General features: G+C 44.0%; 1 protein-coding gene across 13 annotated transcripts in view; it reads left to right on the top strand.

Annotated features, from left to right (window-relative positions):
* The window catches only part of ZNF236 (zinc finger protein 236), a 108,540-nt gene that overhangs the window by 599 nt on the left and 87,365 nt on the right, over window positions 1–20,576 (top strand). For 3 of the 13 annotated variants that reach the window (XM_032422559.1, XM_032422545.1, XM_032422557.1), the window contains exons 2-3: window positions 14,176–14,318; window positions 15,584–15,748. In XM_032422559.1, the coding sequence (XP_032278450.1) occupies window positions 14,176–14,318; window positions 15,584–15,748 (308 nt within the window). Of the gene's footprint in view, window positions 1–521; window positions 1,882–12,192; window positions 13,698–14,175; window positions 14,319–15,583; window positions 15,749–17,043; window positions 17,111–20,576 lie in introns of those variants that run through there. The other 10 variants (XM_032422551.1, XM_032422547.1, XM_032422555.1 and 7 more) reach the window with 10 other exon arrangements.

Below are 20,576 nucleotides of genomic sequence, written 5' to 3'. Positions count from 1 at the left end.
GGCTGGGCCTACTTTCCTGGGCCGGGCGGGCGGCGGCGGCGGGGCCGGGGGCGAGGTGCGCGCCGCCGCCGCCGCCCTCCTCCCTCCTCCTCCCCCGGCCGCCCTCCTCCCTCGCCGGCCCCCTCGCCGGCCCCCGCCCGCCCGCCCGCCCGCCCGCGGGGATCCGGCCTCCCCGGCCCGCCCAGCCCGGCGCTCCCGGGCGGCGGGAGGCCCTCCTGAGGGAGGCGCCCTCCCCGGGGCGGGTCTCGGGGCCGCAGCCGGGCTGACGGGCGGCGGACGGCGGGGCCCTCCCCACAGGGGGGCCGGAGGGAGAGGCGCCCCGGCTCGGCCTGGTCGCCCCGGACTGCCGAGTGCGCGCTCGCTGCGCGGCCCCGGCGGGGCGGCCCGGGGAGGCCCTCGGGCGCGCGGGCCAGCGGGGGCGGGCCTGGCGGGCTCCAGCAGGGGCCGGGAGCCTGGGGGGCCCGGGGGCCGAGGGCTGGGGGCCGGGGAGGCCAGAGGGGCCGGGGGCCCGGGGGCCGAGATCGGGGGGCCGGGGCCGGGGCGGTCGCAGAGGCGGCTGCGTGTGAGCTGGGGCCGGGGTGATGTAGGCGATGGACTCCTGGTACTTGGCCCCTCGCTGGCTGGTGACGGAGCTCGGGGACCCCGGGTTCCCTTCCCCTGGGGAGGAGTAAGCGGGACTCACTGGGGGGCTGGGGCCTGGCGGCGGGCACCTGCCCTGCTTTTCAAAACGGAGAAAGGTTACTTGTGGGAGCTGCGGAGCAGAGTGTTTATTTTGCCCTTGCCCGCATTTGGGAAGAGGGAGGAGCAGGCTAGGAAGTGGTGCGAACTTACTGATGGGACGGACCGGCTGGGCATCGTTCCTGCAGCTCTCCAGCCCATCCAGTGAGCAGACACGTAATTAAGGAAATGTTAGAACGCAGAGCCTGTGAATTCAGCAAGACTCGGCACCCCTCACCTAGCTTTTCGGGAGCTGAGATGTCGGCTGGGGAATAATGCAGGTCTGCAGGTTCCTAGTTGGGCAGGAGCTGCTCGGAATCCGGATTAGTGGCTGCTGGTGTCTGCAAGGAGGTCCTAAGGCCGTTCACTGCTCCCGCTTTGGCCTTATTTTGTTCAGTGTTTGTATTTTAAGGTGCTTTCTGCCAAAAATAATGTAAGTGCAGTGCCTCTCAGTTACTTGGAAGAAGGTGTAGGCTAGACCATGGAAAATGTGCATCAACTTAAGGCCGGGAACGTAATCCCCCCAATCTTTCCCATCTTCCCAAATGGCATCACTATTCACCTGGGTTTTCAAGCCCTAAATGTAAGAATAATTCTCTTTCTCTTACTCCTCAAGACAATTCATAACTAGTCTTGCAGCTTCTGCCTCAAAAATGTATTTCCAGCCAGCCCTACGCTTTCCACGTCTGGTGCCCCTGGCTGGCCCAGCGGGTCTGTCTCCAGGTGGACTTCCGTGGGAGCCTCTCACTGCTCCCAGGTAGCCTCGCCCTACCATAAGTCCATCACCATCAGCCTGGAGGAGCTCTTTAAAATGTAGATGAAATGGCCACACCCTGATTAAAACTCTTCAAAGGATTTCTCATTCCTTAAGGTAAAATCCACATTCCTGCAGGATCCTAATTGATCGGGCCTTGGGTAGGGCTCATTTCTCTCTTGCCTTGCTCTAGCATTCGGTTCTTTGGGTTCCTGGTTGAGGCCACGTTTGTGGTGAATTGAGGCTTTTGCTCTTCCTTTTCTGAGAATCCATCTGCTCTTGCTCATTCCTTAGGTCTCAGTGCTTCAGCTTCCTAACAGAGGCCTTCCTCAAACCTGTCTGAAAATAACTTTACAAAGGAGCCTTTCCTCACAGTGAGGTTCCCGGAGACACTCGGAGGGGTCTGCCGGGTAAATATTTTCATAGCGATACTGTTAACATTTGCACCAATGGTACGAAAACCATTAGGGGTAAAATTGCTGACGCCTTTGCAGGGATGCAGGCGGCCGCGGCACCGGACTGTGGGTAGCTGGGCTGTCTTCATGCATTTCACTCAAAAACAACATACTGAATATATTCCAAGTAAAATAATTTGCAGGAAAATAAAACATAACATATTGCAACAGAGTTGAAAACTATTGCTTTAGTGGATTAAGATGAATACTTGGAGAGAATGCAGAGGCAGACATGAGGATCCGCTTGTCTTCTACATTAAAGCCAGACATTAAAAAGATTTGTAAAAGTGAAAACTCTTCTTACTGCTTTTTCGGAGAATATATTTTTCATGAAAGTGTGTATTTGCGTTAACATATAATAGGTTTGTTTTTAAATGAATAAATATTTTAAAAAGTGCTCAGTTTTAATTTCTAATAGGGCAAGTGGCGATATAATCCGTATAAACTTAAGGTGTTTGGGGTCCTCAGTAATATTTAAAAATGTAAAAAGATCCTGAGATCAAAATGTTTGAGGACCGTTGCTCTGTCAGTTCACTGTCTTAATAATGTTTCTCATTATCTGAAATGATTTTGTTTTCTCTGTTACCGTTATGAATTTTATGCCTAAGAAAAACCGGGAAGGTCGGTGGGGCTTTTTACAGATAGGGGGAATAAAGCTCAGAGAGGTTCAGTGATTTGGAAGGTCCACCCAGCTAGTGTCAGAGTTGGGATTTGAGTTTATATTTGAGTCCAAAGTGTGCATTTTATTATTTTGTCTTGATGAATATAAAGCCCAAATATGGGTTAATGAATCTCTTGAACAAATATGTTGAAGCACTTCCTGTGGTGGGCGGGTACTGCTAGAGGCTGGATCACAGAGCTCAGCAACAGAGAACAGGATCTCTGCTGTGGCCCTTGAGGACCATGCATGTCCTGTGATGGTGGGAACACCGTGGCAGCAGAGAGCAGACACTTGAAGTCCAGGGTTCCCAGAGGAAAGGATGTCAGAATGGAAACCTCAAGAAAACATGAGGAGTAGGCACTGAAAAACATTTCTTGGAATAATAATTAGCTTAGGACATAAGTACAGTAGTCCCCGTCCCCCCCCCCCCCCCCCCCCGGTTTCAGTCCCCTGCGGTTGGAAGCAGGTGGTCCTCTTTCTGACATATTTTCAGAAGGTCTTGGTAGCCTAACGCTGTGTCATGGTGCCTTACTTGATGGCATCACAAGAAGAAGGGTGAGTGCAGCACAGTAAGAGACTTAGAGGGAGAGAGACCACATTCACCCAACTTCTACAGTGTATTGTTAGAGTTCCTATTCTATTATTATTGTTAATCTTTTACTGTGCCCGATTTCTGAGTTAAGCTCAGTGAGAGGTACGTATGTGTAGGAGAAAACGGTACAGCTAGGGTTCAGCACGCCGTGGTTTCAGGCACCCACTGGGGGCCTGGCAGTACACCACCTGTGGAGGGCGGGGCTTCTGGAGCGAAGGAAGCCTCCTGTGGGGGTTGGTGGGGGCCGTGTTTATTGAGCACTTGCTTGGTGCCTGGCACTGTCGGATATAAAGATGAGTGAAATCACATTTTTTCTTTATCGTACTTATTTTAGTTTACTCTCACTAAGTAGTAATGTGACCTTGATGGTCTTATATGGCTTCCATTTGTTTTTTCCAGTGTGGTGGTATAGATTTTTTCTCCTGAGCTTGTACCTTTAGTTGGCCTCCTGCTAAGTTTTTGTTTTCTGTTGGAGGAATATTTATAATACTTCATTTCCAGAGAGCAGAGACAAACAGACCTTGAGCCAGATGAATAAACAAGTCTTCTCTTGCTCAGATGATCAGTTCGGGCCATTTTAGCTGTGGATGAATTCAGGATGAATTCTCCAAGGGGACTAGACTACTAGGATGAGCTTAGAGCCGTGGAATTTAGCATACTAGGTGGCAGGAGATGCTCTCAGGTTTAAAGGTGACTCATGTACTTAAGCAGACAAAACTACTGGCAGGAACGAGGAGAGGACAGATTCTGCTTAAAATAATAACTTTCTAACAGTATTGGGTATCCAAGGATGAAAAGATTTCTTCATAAAGGAGCACCCTTCATTCTCCATACTTGAACTTTTTAGGTAGGCAGAGACTTGGACTTTTTAGTATTTTGAGAAAAGTGTGTTAGGTAACACATCAAATTTAAAGATTTTATGATCCTGGAATCAAGTAGTGAGTTAACAGGAGTTCAAAATCTTGGTCTTTCCCACAATAAAGGAAAAATATTTCAGTATAAGGATTTATTAAAAAAAAAAAATCTCGGTCTTTGACACAAATACAGCCTGGGAAAACGTACAAACCCATAATTCTTTGTGAGATAAAGTCAATTCAGCAGTTTTTAGAATAATGCTTATCCTATATCAGGGTCTTTATATTTTCTTTCTGTACAAAGGCCATGTCTTTGTGCTCACGCAGTTAGTGTTTTTCAAACTACTTTTTAGTCTTAGAACTAATGACGTGAAATAATACGGCAAGGTCTCAAGTGGTGGTTTTCACTCTTGGCAAAACACCATGGAATTACCTGGGGGAGCTTTTAAGGATCCGGATGAGCAGGCTGTGTCTGAGCCTGTGAGGTGGGACCGAGGCATTGCTGCACTGAGGGGTCCCTGGTGGGGCCACTGCGTGGTCAGGGCTGAACACCACTGGTCCACGGCAAAGCGGTTCTGGTGGAAGGGCAGGAGACTGCGGGATTCAGAGACAGACAGCTCATACCCTCTGAGGTGCCTTCCCCCCAAATCTCAGCAGAGTTGAAAACTATTGCTTTAGTGGATTAAGATGAATACTTGATGTAATCAGCCGCGTGAGCGGACAGTGTGCTCTTACTACAGGAGTTAAACCCTCAGTTGTGTCCGGGTCAGACAGCTAACGCAGTCTAGTGCGTCAGTTAAAGGTAGTCGTGGCAGGTAATAGCCGGTCTGGGCCCTGGTCCTGCTCTGCTGCATTTAATTGTTGCCGCGGCTTTCGAGTTTTCAAGAGAAGCCAGACGTGTGTATTTCTTTGAAACCCTTAATGTTGTATTTTAGCAATTATGTTAATTGAACAAAACATCTCCAGAGGAAGTGCACAGGCTTCATGAACTTCCATACATAACCAGCACCTAGGACATCGGCAGGATCTCCAGAGTTCCCTTGTTCCTTCCCAGTTAGCACTGCCTTCCCTCTCCCTGCTCCACTCTCCTCTTCTGGTACCACAGGGTAGTTTGACCCGTTTTCAAACTAAATGGAATTCATAGCATGGGCCCTTTTGTTTCTGGCTTCCTTCATTCAGTGTTTTTATGAGATTATCCCTGTTACCATTCGGCAGAAACAGGTTCAGTTACATGGTTGTGTATTGTTCCATTCTATAATGTACTGTCAGTTTGTCCTTTCTACTGTAGGTACTTGGGTTGTTTCCAGCTGGGGACTATTACATGTATGTGCTGCTATGAACTTCTGCATTTCTGGGTCGTAGCAGACACGTCAAACAGTTTTCCAGTGAATGTACTACCTTCTCCTACCAGCGGTGTCAGAGAGTTGCATTTGCTCTGTCCTTTAGCATTTTAGCCATTCTGGTATGCGGAGTGTTAATTTGATTTTAAACTTGCAGTTCTGTGCTAATAAAGACCTTATATTTATTAGCCATTTGTTCTCTTTCGTGAGGCTGTCATTTAAGTCTTTTCCGATTTTCCTACTGGGTTGAATATTTATTTATTTATTTTTTTAGTTAATAGACTTTATTTTTTATAGCAGTTTTAGGCTTACATTAAATTGAGCAGATAGTACCTATTCCTACATGCTCCTAATTCTCCCCCTCAGGCTGTCCCCTGTTATTAACACCTTGTGTTAGTCTGGTACATGTGTAACAATGAACCAATTTTGATACATTATTATTTAATAAAGTCCATAGTTTACATTAGGGTTCACTGTCTCCATAGTTCTGCTTGCTCTCAAATACCGCATAGCTGGAATCATACAATATGTAGCCTTTGCAGACTGCCTCCTTACTAGGCAATGTGCATTTAAGATTCCTTCATGTCTCTTCATGGCTTGATAGCTCGTTTCTTTTTATTGCTGAATAATATTCCATTGTCTGGATGCACCAGTTTGTTTATTTATATTTTGAAGGATATCTTGGTTGCTTCCATGTTTTGGCAATTATAACTTGCTGTAAACATTTGTGTGCAGGTTTTCAGCTCATTTGGGTAAATGTTGAGGACCACTGTGCTGGATTATACGGTGAGACTGTGTTTAGCTTTGCAGGAAATTGCCAAACTCCTCCAAAGTGGCTGGGTGATTTTGCATTCTCACCAGCAAGGAATGAGAGTTCCTGTTGCTCCACATCCGTGTCTGCATTTGGTGTTATTAATATTATTTTTTAATTCTAGTCTTTCCAATAGGTGTGTAGTGGTATCTCATTGTTTGAATTGCAGTTCGCTTATGAGACATGATGTAAAGCATGTATTTGTATGCTTCCTTGCCATCTTTGGTGAAGAGTTCTGTCTTTTCATTATTGATGTATAGGAGTTCTTTATATATGCTGTATATGAGTTCTTTGTATTTTTCTGTTCACTCTTTTTAGGATATCTGTTCATGAAAGAAGTTCCTAATCTTAATATTGTCTAATGTATCAGTTCTTTCACGTTTGGTATTTTTGGGACCTGTGTAAGGAATCTTTGACAGTTGTAAGATCATGAAGGCCTTTTCCTATATTTTCATCTTTATTGTTCTACTTCTCACCTTTAGATTCATCATCTACTGTGGAAGGGCATTTGCATTGTTTTAATTTGCTGGCTGTTGTAAATAATGAGCATTTTTAAACACGTGTTTTTGGTACACCTGTGTACACATTTCTGTGGGGATATACCTAGGAGCGGAATTGCTGGGTTACAGGGTTTGTGTGTGTTCAGCTTTGGTCACTGCTGCTAAATGGTTTTTGAGTGACTGTAGTGATTTTCACTTTCTAGTGGAATATGAGATTTCCAGTTGTTCCACATCCTCATCAATCCTTGTTTTTTTCTTTCTTTTTAATTTTAGCCCTCCTAATAGATGTGTAATTTACTTTTCTAAAACAATATTTTTTGTTTCATATTTATCATTCCTTGGATTTTCACAACAACCCATAAGTACGCAGGATGGAAATCAACCGCATCTTTGGATGAGGAATTGAGCTGAGCAACAGATTATCTGCTTTGCAGAGATCTTACTAACCACTTGGCAGGACTGACATTCATAAAAGCTCATGATTCCCAGTCCTGCTTTCATCACCATCTCCCTAATCTGTGACCAATAACCCATGTTTTAATCTATAGATACCCATTTTTTAAGATATGTACATTAAAAATAGTATGTACTGTGCATACACACTTCATTGGAAATTGGGACAGAATCTTGGACTGGGCTACCTATAATTTTCTGTGGCACCCTTTAGCTGTACTTGATTGTTGTTGCAGTGCTAACATAAATTGTACATTTGTGGAGATGAGAAACAGAATAATGGCAGCAAATAGATCAACAAAAAATTATTCTATTACATATAGAAAATTAGTTTTTTGCATTGTCTAAGGACACATTATTCTCAGCAATACATTCCCGGATCATTCTCAAAAAGGCATTGTTACTTTTAGACCTTGGGCCTTGGGTTGTTTTAGCTAGATGGGGAGGCTGTAGATACTGAAGATAATTATTTTGTTATAATTTTAACACACCATGGTTTTGTTAAATTGGAATAATGTGTGTGGTGTCTAAATATACATCCGTCTGAGTTTAAAGTCTTCTTTAGAAATAAAATGTACAGGTAATAAAAGCAAATATTTGAAAGAGGATTGACATTCCTTTTAAAGATAGAGACAGTCGGGGCGCCTGGGTGGCTTAGTAGGTGAAGTGTCTGCCTTCGACTCCGGTCCTGATCCCGGAGTCCTGGGATAGGGCTGTGTCAGGCTCCCTGCCCCTGCTCAGCGGGGAGTCTGCTTCTCCCTCTCCCTCTGCCTGCCATTCCCCTGCTTGTGCTCTCTCTCTCTGCCGAATAAATAAATAAAATCTTTAAAAGAAAAATAGAGACAGTGTAGTAATATGAGGCTTGAAAGGGAAACTCCACACAGATACAAATACTGACAAAGTGGGCATATTGAAAGCACACCTGGGTAAAGGTGAACTTTACTGTGGGAACATGAGCGACCTGACCCTGTTAGAGACCCTTTAGTGAGTCTTTGACCAGGTATTTATCTTTAACTCTGTGTCACAGATAATATTTCATATCGTTTATCATGAAACCAGTATCAATGTTGCAGACTCTTAATTGTCTCATTGAAACTACTCGTGGTTTTGACAAGCAGGGTACTTTGGCTTGACTCTCAGTTGAATATATTTTATACTGAAAGAACATAAACAGAGTTAAGCTTACAATTGACATAAAATACTGTTGATAAAATCCAGGTTCACCTTCTGTTTTTATAGTAGGCACAAGATTGAAATTGGGGTTTCAAAAAAAAAAAAAGAAATTGGGGTTTCATCTCAGAAATCATGACCTTGAGAGGCATGGAAGCCTGAATAATTAGGAGAGAGCCTTGAACTATGAGTTGAAAATTACTTCCAGTTCTGCCCTGGCTAACTGTGTGATTTTGACCAAGTGGCTAAGTTTTTCTGGGGTCTTAGTTTCCTTAGCTATACATCAAGGAGATGGAGTGTGTAACTCACCTATTCCCCCCAAGTAAATTTTATTTCTTACTTTTTAATGTAACCCCTTTTGAACAGGTAATACATTATAATGCTTCAGAATTTAAAAAAATTAAAGTCCCTTTCCCAGCCCTATTTCCCAGTCAGATAGTTACCTTTTTACAGGTAACCAATGCTGTTATTTTTTCTGTAGTTTCACAGGGATATTTTATGCACATACAAGCAAATATGTGGTATATCTGCCCCACCCTCCCTTTTTTAAAGGAGTGATAGCACCTAGAACATACGGCTTTTTTTCCTTGACTACATTTTGAGGATTATTTTTTTATATGAGTACATTTCATTTCCAAATGAATATTTACCTAATAGCAAATACATTGAATAAATAATGGGTGCAATTCAAAAAGTGCCAGAGTCTTCCCTGGTAAGACCTACCTCTCTTGGTGCGGGCACTTTTGAGTTGACAGATGGCTTGTTCCTTTTTTTTTTAAGATTTTATTTATTTATTTGACAGAGAGCATGCAAGCACAAGTAGGCAGAGAGGCAGGTAGAGGGAGAGAGAGAAGTAGACTCCCCGCTGAGCAGGGAGCCCGACGCGGGGCTTGATCTCAGGACCCCGGGATCATGACCTGAACCGCAGGCAGATGCTTAACCGACTGAGCCACCCAGGCGCCCCTGTTCCTTCTTAGAAGGAAGCAGGTGCTTATGGCTGGTGCTGTGAACTCAAGCACTTTCTTTTCTGACAGATTCTATGGAGAAAATAATGTAGATGCATTTCAGCTGGCTCCTAGGAACAACCAAATGGCTAAGGAAATGTACAAAATAAGAATAGTCAGTGGATACATAACAAGTGGGAAGAATACTAACTTAAGTAATTTTGAGGTGAAGGGTATGAGTCAGGCTACAAGTGGAGATTAGATATGCTGGTCTTAGGCACTTCGGACAACTGGGTAGAGACCAAAAGAGTCATTAGCTTTCATCTTATCTCTCACTATTTAGCAAATATTTGCTAGGCACTCAGGATGTGCCAGGCTTGTGCAAGCCTTTGGAGGTACAGTGACCAAGTAGAAAGGGCTCACGGGCCCAAGCACTGCAGAGTTTTATCTGAAAAAGTCCAGCCATGCTCAGACCTGAATGCTGACCAGTGTGAGAGGAACAGGAGAAAACAGGAGAAAGGAGAAAAGAAGAAACTAGAAAACAGTAAAAATAACACACACACATACACACATGAAAGTAAAGAGGAGAAAGCATGGTAGCTGAAGTGGGACCCTACCTGAAGTAGGGGCGACAGCTGTCAGACTTCTCCAAGGCCTGTTTGGCGACCTCGGAAAGCATCCTAATGTCAGAATGAAGAGCAGAGAAGATGCCTCCATGGTTAGAGAGCTCTCGGGGACAAGATGTTGGAAGAGGGGACGCCTGGGGGGCTCAGCCGGTTAAGTGTCTGCCTTCAGCTCAGGTCATGATTCCAGGGTCCTGGGATCCAGCCCCACGTGGGGCTTCCTGCTCAGCGGGAAGCCTGCTTTTCCCTCTGCCTCCGCTCGCCCTTCTTGTGCTTGTGTGCTTGCTCTCCTCTCTCTCAAATAAATAAATAAATAAATAAATAAATAAATAAATAAAATCTTCAAAAAATATTTTAAAAAAATGTTGGAAGACGGGCCTGTTGAGAGCAGTAGAGATGTCAACTACTTTTTGGAAAGTTTTTATTCAAAACAAAAATAAAAACAGATACAAAGTTTGGGGGTTAGCTCAGTTAGTTTAGAAAATGAATCTGGTGTATCTCATTTTAATATTAAAAATCCCTCAGCAGGATTTATGGATAGCTGAAGTCTTCAATGCATAGTGCTTAAGGATTTAAGTCAGATGCAAACTGGAGTTAAATCAGTGGAATGCTATAAATGCAATAGGTTTTGTTGAACCATCATATCATAGGCAATTTGTATAAGAGATCAACTTAGCAGGGCATCTGACTGGTTCAGTCAGTGGAGCAGGCGACTCTTAATCTTGGGGTTGTGAGTTCGAGCCCCACATTGGGTGTAGAGATCACTTAAAATTAAAAAAAAAAAAAAAGATCAACTTAGCTCTTTAGATGAGAGGTAAGGACAGACCTTTGCCATTAAGATTTAGCTGGCTGGGCTGATTTGCTGTGCCTGGTCTTGGGAGAAGAGCAGTTTGTGGGCTTGTCCAGTCCCCATTATGGACCAGGCCTGAATATAGCTGTGGCAGAGTATGGTTATGGAGGGCTGGCTAAGGCATCGGGTGGCAAGGATGAGCATTAAGGAGGTGGCCGTGTTCCTAAATCATTGGTAGGCTCTGTCTCAGTAGCGTCAGGAAGCATTATTTTATTTAATCTGTACAACACTGAGATAGGCTTTATTATTTGGGTGGCTGGTTGATAAATAGTTATTATATACTATTGAGAATCTCTATGTAAAGAGTTAAATTGATTTTGAAACTAGTCTTCACATTTTTCCAAGGAAAACAAAGCTGCTCAAACAGTTTCTGATCTTTGCCATCAGTTTGTGTTTACATTTGATAGTGAATTTGAGTTCTTGGTATCAGGAAGGGTGAGCAGTTGAAGAGAATGTGGTCGTGCACATGCGTGTGTGTAAGGTGACCTAAACCGGCTGGAATCAGCCTACTGAGTGTCCCTGCCTTCCTGGAACCTCACAGTGATCCATCCCCTGCCTCTGGGGGCGGGGGACGGGCAGAAGCCTGTACTGGATGAACTCGTAGATTTGAGCACTGCTCAATGCACACAGATCGATCTGAGCACTGCTCAATGCACGCAGATCCGTGCTTCTGTTGTGTGTGTGTGTGTGGGGGGGGGTGGGTTACAGAGAATACCTGTTCTGATTTGGGAGACATGAGGAATGTGTGGTGCCAAAATCTCATGGGAAGGTCCTCCAGCTGCTTCTAAAAAATGCATTGGTGCTCAGGAGGGCTGACCACTAAGAGGCTGCCATTCATTTGGCCGTACCTTACTTAGGTCCCTGGCCCCTCAGAAAGTCTGGTGGCCTCTGTGGCTGCTGAGTTGTCACCCCGCCCTAACGATGGCCGAAGGCATGGACATGGAGTATCTGCATGAAGTTTTCTCAGGGCTTGTGGATCTCCCGAAGCGTGTCCTAAGGATACATCAATTTTGTGGACTTCTTTCTGGAAAACACATACTCTGGGGACCAGAAATTTGAATGAGCTTGAAGAGGGGATAGTCAGAAGGGGTTATTTTAAGGCCTCGGACGCTACCCAGACAGAAAGCAAAGTGTGGATGAGAGAGCCCACCTCGCCCTGGGAGAAAGGCTTGTACTTTTCTCAGTGCGGAAATGGCGCGGTTACAAAATGTGTTCCCCCAAAGCAAAGTGAAGGTCAGGAGATGCTGTGGATTTTATTTTATTTCATTTTTATTATTTATTTATTTTTTTAAAAGATTTTATTTATTTATTTGACAGAGTTAGTGAGAGCAGAAACAAGCAGGGGGAGTGGGAAAGGGAGGAGCAGGCTTCCCGCTGAGCAGGGAGCCCGATGTGGGGCTCAATCCCAGGACCCTGGGAGCATGACCTGAGCTGAAGGCAGACGCTTAACCGACTGAGTCACCCAGGTGCCCCAATGCTGTGGATTTTAAAATTATGCTCAATGTGCAAACTAAAGCATGTTTTTCCTTTTCAGTTATGCTTTAATTTGAATCAGCGTTGTTTTAAGTTTGTCTATGAACCAAATTAACATTGTATTATCACTGGGAGAAGGGACTTAGTGAAAATGTGATTTTATTATGTTTTGAGCTTTGTTAAAGAGGGAAATCTTGCTTCTTAAGATAAAAATCTTTTCTGGAAAAGTCTTAATTCATAAGCAAAACAATGTCATTTTTGGTTTTAAATGTATAGTTTCTTATCTCTTAGGGTTTTATCTATCAGTTGCAGTTAATTACATCCTTTCTCATTTTGGGGTAACATTAAGCAGTTTCAGCTTAGAGGCTGTGAACATTGTTTCATTCTACATCCTGAAATAGCCTTTTAATTTTGCTTTCTCAGGAGGGGAGGAGCTCCCTCATGACCTCATTCAGCCATTAGGTGGAAACACTCGCTGCTGAGTTTTTAAAACACAATTTTCAAAAGAAACTTTACTTGAACATTCCCAACCTCTGTTTCTTTCCATACTATAAACTTTCCCAAAAGGAATAATATATCAATTGATATGGTCCCAACAATCATTTTATTTGGGCCTGGAGAGCATAAAACATTTTGTTACTAATTTAATTAAAGTAGAAATTTTGAATACATGGTCTTTGAGTAGAATGTGGATATAGTGAAGAATAAATAGAAGTTACGTGTATCTTTCCTGTGGTAGGCCCATTCTGCTTCTGGATGAAGTTTTTCTATTGAATTATATTAGTGTTTCTTGAAACTGGAATCTGCTTTACTCAAGGATCTGCTGGAAGAATTCCTGAAGTTGTTACCAGCCTTCTCCATGCCTCTCTACTCCCACCTCCTCCGTGGCCTCCTCCACCTCCCATCTGGAGAATTTCTCATTTCTTGCTTACCACAGATGCCAATGTAGGGGAGGGGGACTTCTGGCCGAAGCTGGACTGCAGGCTGTTTTCTCAAAGGAGGGATTTAAAGGTCTATTGAAAATTTGGAATGCCCTTGTTTACCACATGGATGTTTGAGAAATAGAAGACTCTCCGGAGCTTACTTGAGTCTTAAAATCAACCCTACTTTACTTCTAGATTTCTAAATTTCAATATTTTTGAGTCAAATTTGATACAAAGAATTATATGTGATGTATTTCTAGTCTTTGTATCATTAATACGTGTTGTATATTTGTGCCTAAATTATAAGACTTGGAATTTATTATTTTAAAGAATTGTAGAGGTTTAGACATCTTTATTTTCTGAGATTCTTGACAAATTTTTGTGATTATTACATATTTTTATTTGAAAATACTTTTATGTTTATAGCCGTTGACCTACGTGGGTCTATAGAAGCGCATCATGAAGCCTAAGGATTGTCCAAAGCACTGCGGACAAAGGTCTTCCTAAACCCTAACCATATGGGAGAACAGAAGTTTTTCCTCTCTGACTTAATCTCGCTCTGCAGCAGTTTTCAGAGGTAGATTGAATTAGTGAATTAGCTTTTGTGCTTCTACTTGAGTTTTGTTTGCTGAGCGACTTAAGATGAACAATGTGGGTTACTGATGGATTCTCAAAGCGACTTAGAGATGAAATGCCTCTGTGATTTCTAGTGACTTTGAAGCCATATTAAGCATGAAGGCAAGGCTAAGAGACATCATGGCTTTTATGTGTCTTTGGGTGGATGTCAACTCAGGAGTTTAGTTTCAGGATTCTAAAAATCCCACCAGCAGGTGCTTATAATCCCCTTGTCCTGTGCCTCAGGCTTCCCAGCATTTCTCGTTTCTGACTTAAAATCATGTCCTTTCGAAAAATTTAAGATATATTAATTTCTTCTAAATTATCTCGTAAATCTCTGCCATAACTTGCTTTCTAAACAATAACCAAATAATTTAGTTTTATTTATGTGATGAGAATAACAACTGGTATTTATTGTCTATACTTATGCAATTTTATAGATGGAGTTTTAACATTGAATGCGGAGAACACTAATTATGCCTATCAAGTTCCAAACTTCCATAAGTGTGAAATCTGTCTGCTATCTTTTCCAAAAGAGTCCCAGTTTCAACGCCACATGAGGGATCACGAGCGAAATGACAAGGTATGTATTCTCAAGAGGGATGTCAGAAATGTGAGCGTTGAAACTGGAGGTATTGTAAAAATCAGCATGTCAAATACAAATTTTTCTTATACTTTAGATTCCTAAATTGTGGGGCATTTTATCTTACATGAATATATGCCTTGATGTTTTGTGCTTAGCTGTAGTGTATTCCTAACCCTTATATGGGTTAATGAGATCAAGTGAGAGCCGGTCTAGTGAATCTCTGTGTTGAAGTTCTTTATCTGTGGACAAAAAAATCATCTCAAAACAGGACTTTCTGTGGTTCGGTTTCTTTGTGACTGAACGCAGATTTGGTATATCTTGATGTGTTTTTCTCCAGCAGGGAGTGTTATCCGAGGTGGTCTTGCGTTTTAAAATGGTATTCCAGAGATTTTAGATTGCATTTCCGCAGGAAGTAACACTATCTTAGAGATTGGAATCCTTTTTTGCAGGGCCCCTGTGGGCTAGGTTAAGAGTATTAGTGTCTTAATGGAATGAGCTGCCTGATAGAAAGTGGCAGTTAAAACTACCTTTAAAAAATGATCGTTGACTTTTCCTAGTTTGGGAGAACATACGCCAGTGAGCCATTTGAGGTCAGGAGAATGCCAGGGATCTCTTCCCTAGGGAACAGGACATGACTAACTCTGGCTTTGTTTTCAGCGTGAATCTGATATATAATATATGATCATACATAATATCACTAGTACTGATATCAACTGGTATTACCCTCCTAAGTTGAAAATCTGAAAGTACTGACTCTAGTGTCTTGATATTCAGAGAGAAATACCAGTGATTACTTTATCTTTCTATAAGTAAATGGCAGAATACCTTTCATTCGGGGAAAATTTTAGACTGTGATAAGCAACTCTCTTAAAATGTAGTAAAAGTTTTTATGATTACTGATTTTACTTGAAGTGATTCTGTTTAGAGCAGTGGAGTTGGTCAGAAAAGAAGGGAAAAATCCATCCCAGGGAGTTGAAGTTTCTCACATTTATTTTCATAGTGACTCTATCCTGATACATTTATATGCAGCATTTTTTATTCAGGGTATTTTCTGCATTGATGTGTTGTCGTCCTTAGAATCCTTTGAGAAATTCTGTAAGGAGCTTTGCTGTGTCCATTTTGGGTTTATTGACTTCAGGTCCAGAAGAGACTTCAGAAGTTCCTTAGATTGTCTGTAGGTTATGGTACGTGTTAATATTTGAATGGCATTTATTGTGGAAAGATTGTATTTCAGTGGCTTCTTGACTTTTCTCTCCAAATAGCCACATCGATGTGACCAGTGCCCCCAAACATTTAATGTTGAATTCAACCTGACACTTCATAAATGCACCCACAATGGGGAAGATCCTACCTGTCCTGTGTGTAACAAGAAATTCTCCAGAGTGGCTAGTCTCAAAGCGCATATTATGCTACATGAAAAGGAAGAGGTAATTATTTTGGCCTATACTTTGTTCATGGATTTTTAAAATGCATCTAATCCTTAGGGGGATTTTAAGTATCAACTAGTTTAACAAGCCTTTCGTATAGATTTCTAGGAGTTAATTATCATTCAGTGTGCCTTGCCTAATTCTCTACTTCACTGACAAAACGTTTTATTTTCTGGCCCGTCAGTATCTTAGGGTAGACACTTCAATGTGTCGTATCTTTGGAGGATCCACTTGTGCCCACATAGGATTCTGCAGTGGTCAAAAGCAAATGTTCGGTCTCTAAAGACGGTAGTATCTCCTCGCTTGGCCTCTGGATCCCCTGACGTGTGGGAATTTGGGAGAGGAGAAGAAATTCTTGATGCCCCAAAGCAGTTTATACAGCAAGTGAGCAATTCTGAAAGGCCCACAGCTGTCGTCTTGGGACTGCATTGAGGATGACAGGGCCACATTGCTGATGTGTGGACGGGGGCTTCCTATTGCTGGGGTGGGTGGGCCTAATTTAAAGTACAAATGGCTATTGCTTTAAAAAATTAAACCCCCATGTCCCTGATTATTATTGTGTAAAATTAGGAAAATGCAAACAGTAAAGGAGAAAATAAAAGTCAACTTTAATTCTACTGTCCAGGGATGGGTTATAAAAAACTGTTGGATATATTTTCTTCCTGAGACAGAAAAACAAATAACAGTATTTAAATTGCATATATAAAAATTGAGTTCATACCTTCTATATACGTTTGTCTCTTCTTTTTATATATGTCTTTACTTTTTAATATAAACTAATTTATTTTTATCTTTTTAAAAGTTATTATATAAATAATGTGTTTATTTTGGAAAAATATTAGAAACTAAAGATTAACAAGAGTAACATTATTAGAAGAACCAAGAATCACGACATTTGGAGAGAATGCATGCATAGTCCTTCAGACTTTCTTTTTTTTTTTTGCTATACATGCTTTCCATAATAGTTTATTTATTTAAGAATAGTTTTTTAATTCAAAAATATTTATGCTACTGTTTTTTTAACCTGCCCTTTTTCCTTAATATATTGTAAATATATCTTTCTCCATTTTCACTTACTATATTATGAATGTTTCCCCATGTCAGTATTTTAAATTACTTTATTAGTCTTCTGCATCGGGACATAGCATGATGATATGTAATCATTTCTTTGGTTATTTAACATTTATTTATACTTTTTAAATATTACACCTAATGTATCATTATATGTATCTTTAATTATTTCATTAGGATAGATTCCTGCAGTTGGGTTTACTGAATTAATGCTACTTTTTCAGGTTCTTTATAGAATGCCACATTATGTTCTAGAAAGCCCGTGCAGCCTCGTCCCTTCTCCTGCAGAGTGTAGGTATTCCTTGTCTCACTCATTGCTTTTTTGTTTTTGCTTTTGTTTTTTTTTGAAAAGCAGAAAGTGCCTGTGTTAAATGATATAGTGTCCTGGGCTGAGTTCTACATGCGCACAGTAAGAGATCAGAGTAGAGGACGACGTAGAGCATAATTTCCTATTTTGCTGGAAGCAGCTTCTGTGTCCTTCCCTGGGCATTCTGGGCACATACAGATCTCTTCTGCAGCCCCTTTAATCCAGGCCATCCATTCTGTGCTTTTGTCTTCAGTGGACGGCACCTTAGCTCTTGTGGCGTGTCCGTGCATCGTGGAGCGGTCTCGTTCTTTTCCACAGCACATGGCCTTACATTGCATACGCGCGTATCAATCAGCAGGTTGCCCCGGCAGACAATGTAGGTGGTTTTCAGCCTTGTGTCTATATAAACAGACAAAGCTACAGTGAGCAATCTGTTCATTTACAGATTCTGGTTCTTGTGACTTGCTTAGAAATACTTCCCGAATCTGAAATGATTATTTCTTAAAGTCCCACCACATCGTGCAGCACCCACGTGCATTGCACAACCCGGGAGGTCACAGCGATCCCTCCACCTCCGGTCTCTCCTTCCAGGACTCCCGCGTGCCCCCCTCCCGTCCTCCACCGTGGGGACCCAGGCTCCAGCGGGGGCGTACTCGCCCACTCCTTTGCTCTGTCCTGTCATTGCCTCTGAAATAGTTTCGCAGTTGGCTCGGCCCACTGTAAGTCAGCCTACTGAACATGGTCTAGGATCTGAAGGATGTCCAGGGCTCTTGGGTTCAGTCCACGTCCTATTGTAGGCCCACCCCTTTCCCATGCGCACTAACTGCCCTTGACGTGGGTCCAGTTGGTGTGACCACAAAGACAGTCCAAAGCAGAGTAGGGGTTGAGGGTGGGGTGGGGGGTCAGTTTCAGTATCTGGAGAGTAACTTACTGTTACAAGTCACAGTGATACGAACAAGGAGCATCAGAAGAGCCGCCACCTCCTGTGCCCTCTGCCTGGTCCTCCCAGGGTCCCTGGGGCACTCCCACCTTCTCGAGTTTCATCTTTGTCTTTGCTGTGTTTCTCTGTCTTGATAAGCAAATGTTCATATGCTTCCTGTTTTCCTTTTCTGGTTTATTATTAATGTGAACGTTAGAATTTTGCCTCGTTAAAAATCAGTTGGTACTTTTACTTAGATTGACTTAAATTTTTAGATTGTTACAGGGGAAAATTGAACATGTTTACAGTATTGAATCTTTATTGTCAAAACATCTCAGTAGCCCTTTCCCACGTGATAGATAGGTGACAAAAACCTGATTGGATGACCAGCACAGGAGGGGTTAATCAGATTAAAACAGCCCATAAAACCCCCTAGACTTAGGAACTCCAGTGGCAATCCTCTCAGGTCCCCTCCCTCCTCGGGAGCTCTGTATTATCACTTTGCTATCGCTCGATAAACCTTCCTTTGCTGCCACCAAAAAATAACCAAAAAACAAAAAACATCTCAGTATTGTTTTGTTCATATGGATTCAGTATGTTTAAATTCTAAAGTGTTCTGGGATTTTTATTAATATCATTTGGGGGTCTTTCTGTTACGTGTTTGTCATTTGTCCTTAGGAAAGGAGTGTGTTGTTGTCTGTTAGTTTTGTAGCCTGCCGTCCTCCCAGGTTCTCTTTGGGTTTTCATCTCTACAGGCTCATCTGCAAATAATAATTGGGTAATAAGGTGTTTTGTTGTCACTAGCATGTTGGGGGTGTCTAAAATAAAACCAGCTGTTGATCAGTATAAGTCATCATAATATGTAGTGGTCGCATTTTCCCTAACTTTTTATTTTGAGAAATTTCACCCTTGAAAGATGGGTACAATGAATACTTAAGAACAGTGAATCCTTTACCTGGATTGACCAGTTATTAAAATTTGCCAGACCCCACCCCTGCCACTTCACCCCATCGTCCTGTTACTGCTTCACCTCTAAACACTTCAGTACGTGTTTTTCCTCCTGCTCACAAAACCCATCTCAGAGCCACGAGTTACCATTGCTGCAGTTGTTCGTCCTCAGAGGCCCTCACTTGGGTGGCAAGGGATGGTGTCCTGCCAGAGGTGAGTGTGAAGGGAGGACAGCTCTCCCTTAGGCCTGCAGGCCAGGCCGGGAGCAGAGGCAGGGGGAGGTGGGGTGCAGGCGTGGACCAGCGAGGCCGCTCCTGCTGGGCCGCAGCGGAGTTCCTGCGCCCCATCGGTAAGCATTTCTGCTCGGGCCCAAACCCAGGGGTGGCTTTCTGTTTTTATGGAGTGTTTCGCTCCCCGCGGCCCAGGATTTGTCTTACTAGCTCAGCAGGCCCGTGAAAAGCTCCCGTTGGTGAACTGGGCCCCGCACAGCTTTTCACACCCGGGATTTCCCATTCCACACCGATTCCGGCTCGGTGCCTGCCTTTACCCGCCGCAGCCCCCGAAACCCACCTTCACAAAGGCCGCGTGGAGCTCGTCGTCCGCCTGGGCTGCGTCGCCCTGGAGAGGGCCCCTGAGCCGGTCCTGGTGCAGCCGGCCCCGGGGCCTGGGGCGGCCCCAGAGCCCCGTTTGTCTCTGTGAGATGGAGATGCTGCTCCGTCTTCCTGAGACGAGGCGGCAGGCGGCTGGACGTGGGCGCGGGAGGGCTGCCTGGGGACAGGGGAGCAGAGGCTGATCAGGGCCGGGCACACGGCTGCATACGCGGGACGCGTGGTCGCTGCCGAGAAGGAGCCCGGGCGCCCGCAGCCCGCTCGGCGTGTGGGAAGCCCGCGGGATGGCCTGAGGAAGGCGTCAGGACAGTGGGGCCCGGGTCCGGGCTGCGAAGGCGACGCGGTGAGCCGGGGCTGCGGCTGTGCGGCTGCTGTCTGTGTGGGGCCCCCCGGGGGCGTTGTGGCCGTGTGTGGGTCGGGGCGCCCGCCGAGGGCGGCGGTGGCACCCAGGGCTGTCCCCTCGCGGGGCCCTGCCCGCGTCCCCACTGCACCGCTTCTGCAGAGCTGCCGTCTGAAATCGACTTTGACTTTCTCCCTGGCGGGAAAGGGCAATAACAGTAATTGATCGTTTCCAGAAAGTCTTAGTTTCTTGGACATTCATTTCAAAATCTTGCCTTCGTCGTATCTTCTCTTCCACACACTTTTCCGTGTTCTTTCCCACGTTGTTCCCCAGATGGAGCTCACCGTCCTCGCTCTGAGGGCGGTCTCCCGTCTCCCTTCCGTTGCTGGTGGCGGCCCTGTGGTTTGTAGCTGTGCTAGGACGTCAGGTCCCCGAAGGGCGCCCGACCCTCAGTGCCGGTGACAGCCCAGCTGTCTTTGCCTTTTGCTCTCATGGTTGTGAGAACGTCAACGTGCCCTCGTTTCGGACTCCTTTTTTTCCTAAAAAGGCCTTGGAGGAACGTGTATTTCCTGAGATGAGTAGACTCTGCATTTCTGTTCCCCTTGCTGTCCTGTCTTGTGTCTCTTCTCCTGAGT

Source organism: Phoca vitulina, unplaced genomic scaffold (assembly GCF_004348235.1).
Source record: "Phoca vitulina isolate PV1807 unplaced genomic scaffold, GSC_HSeal_1.0 scaffold27, whole genome shotgun sequence".
NCBI classification, from domain to species: Eukaryota; Metazoa; Chordata; class Mammalia; order Carnivora; family Phocidae; genus Phoca; species Phoca vitulina.
This window is presented reverse-complemented; position numbering and strand designations above follow the sequence as displayed.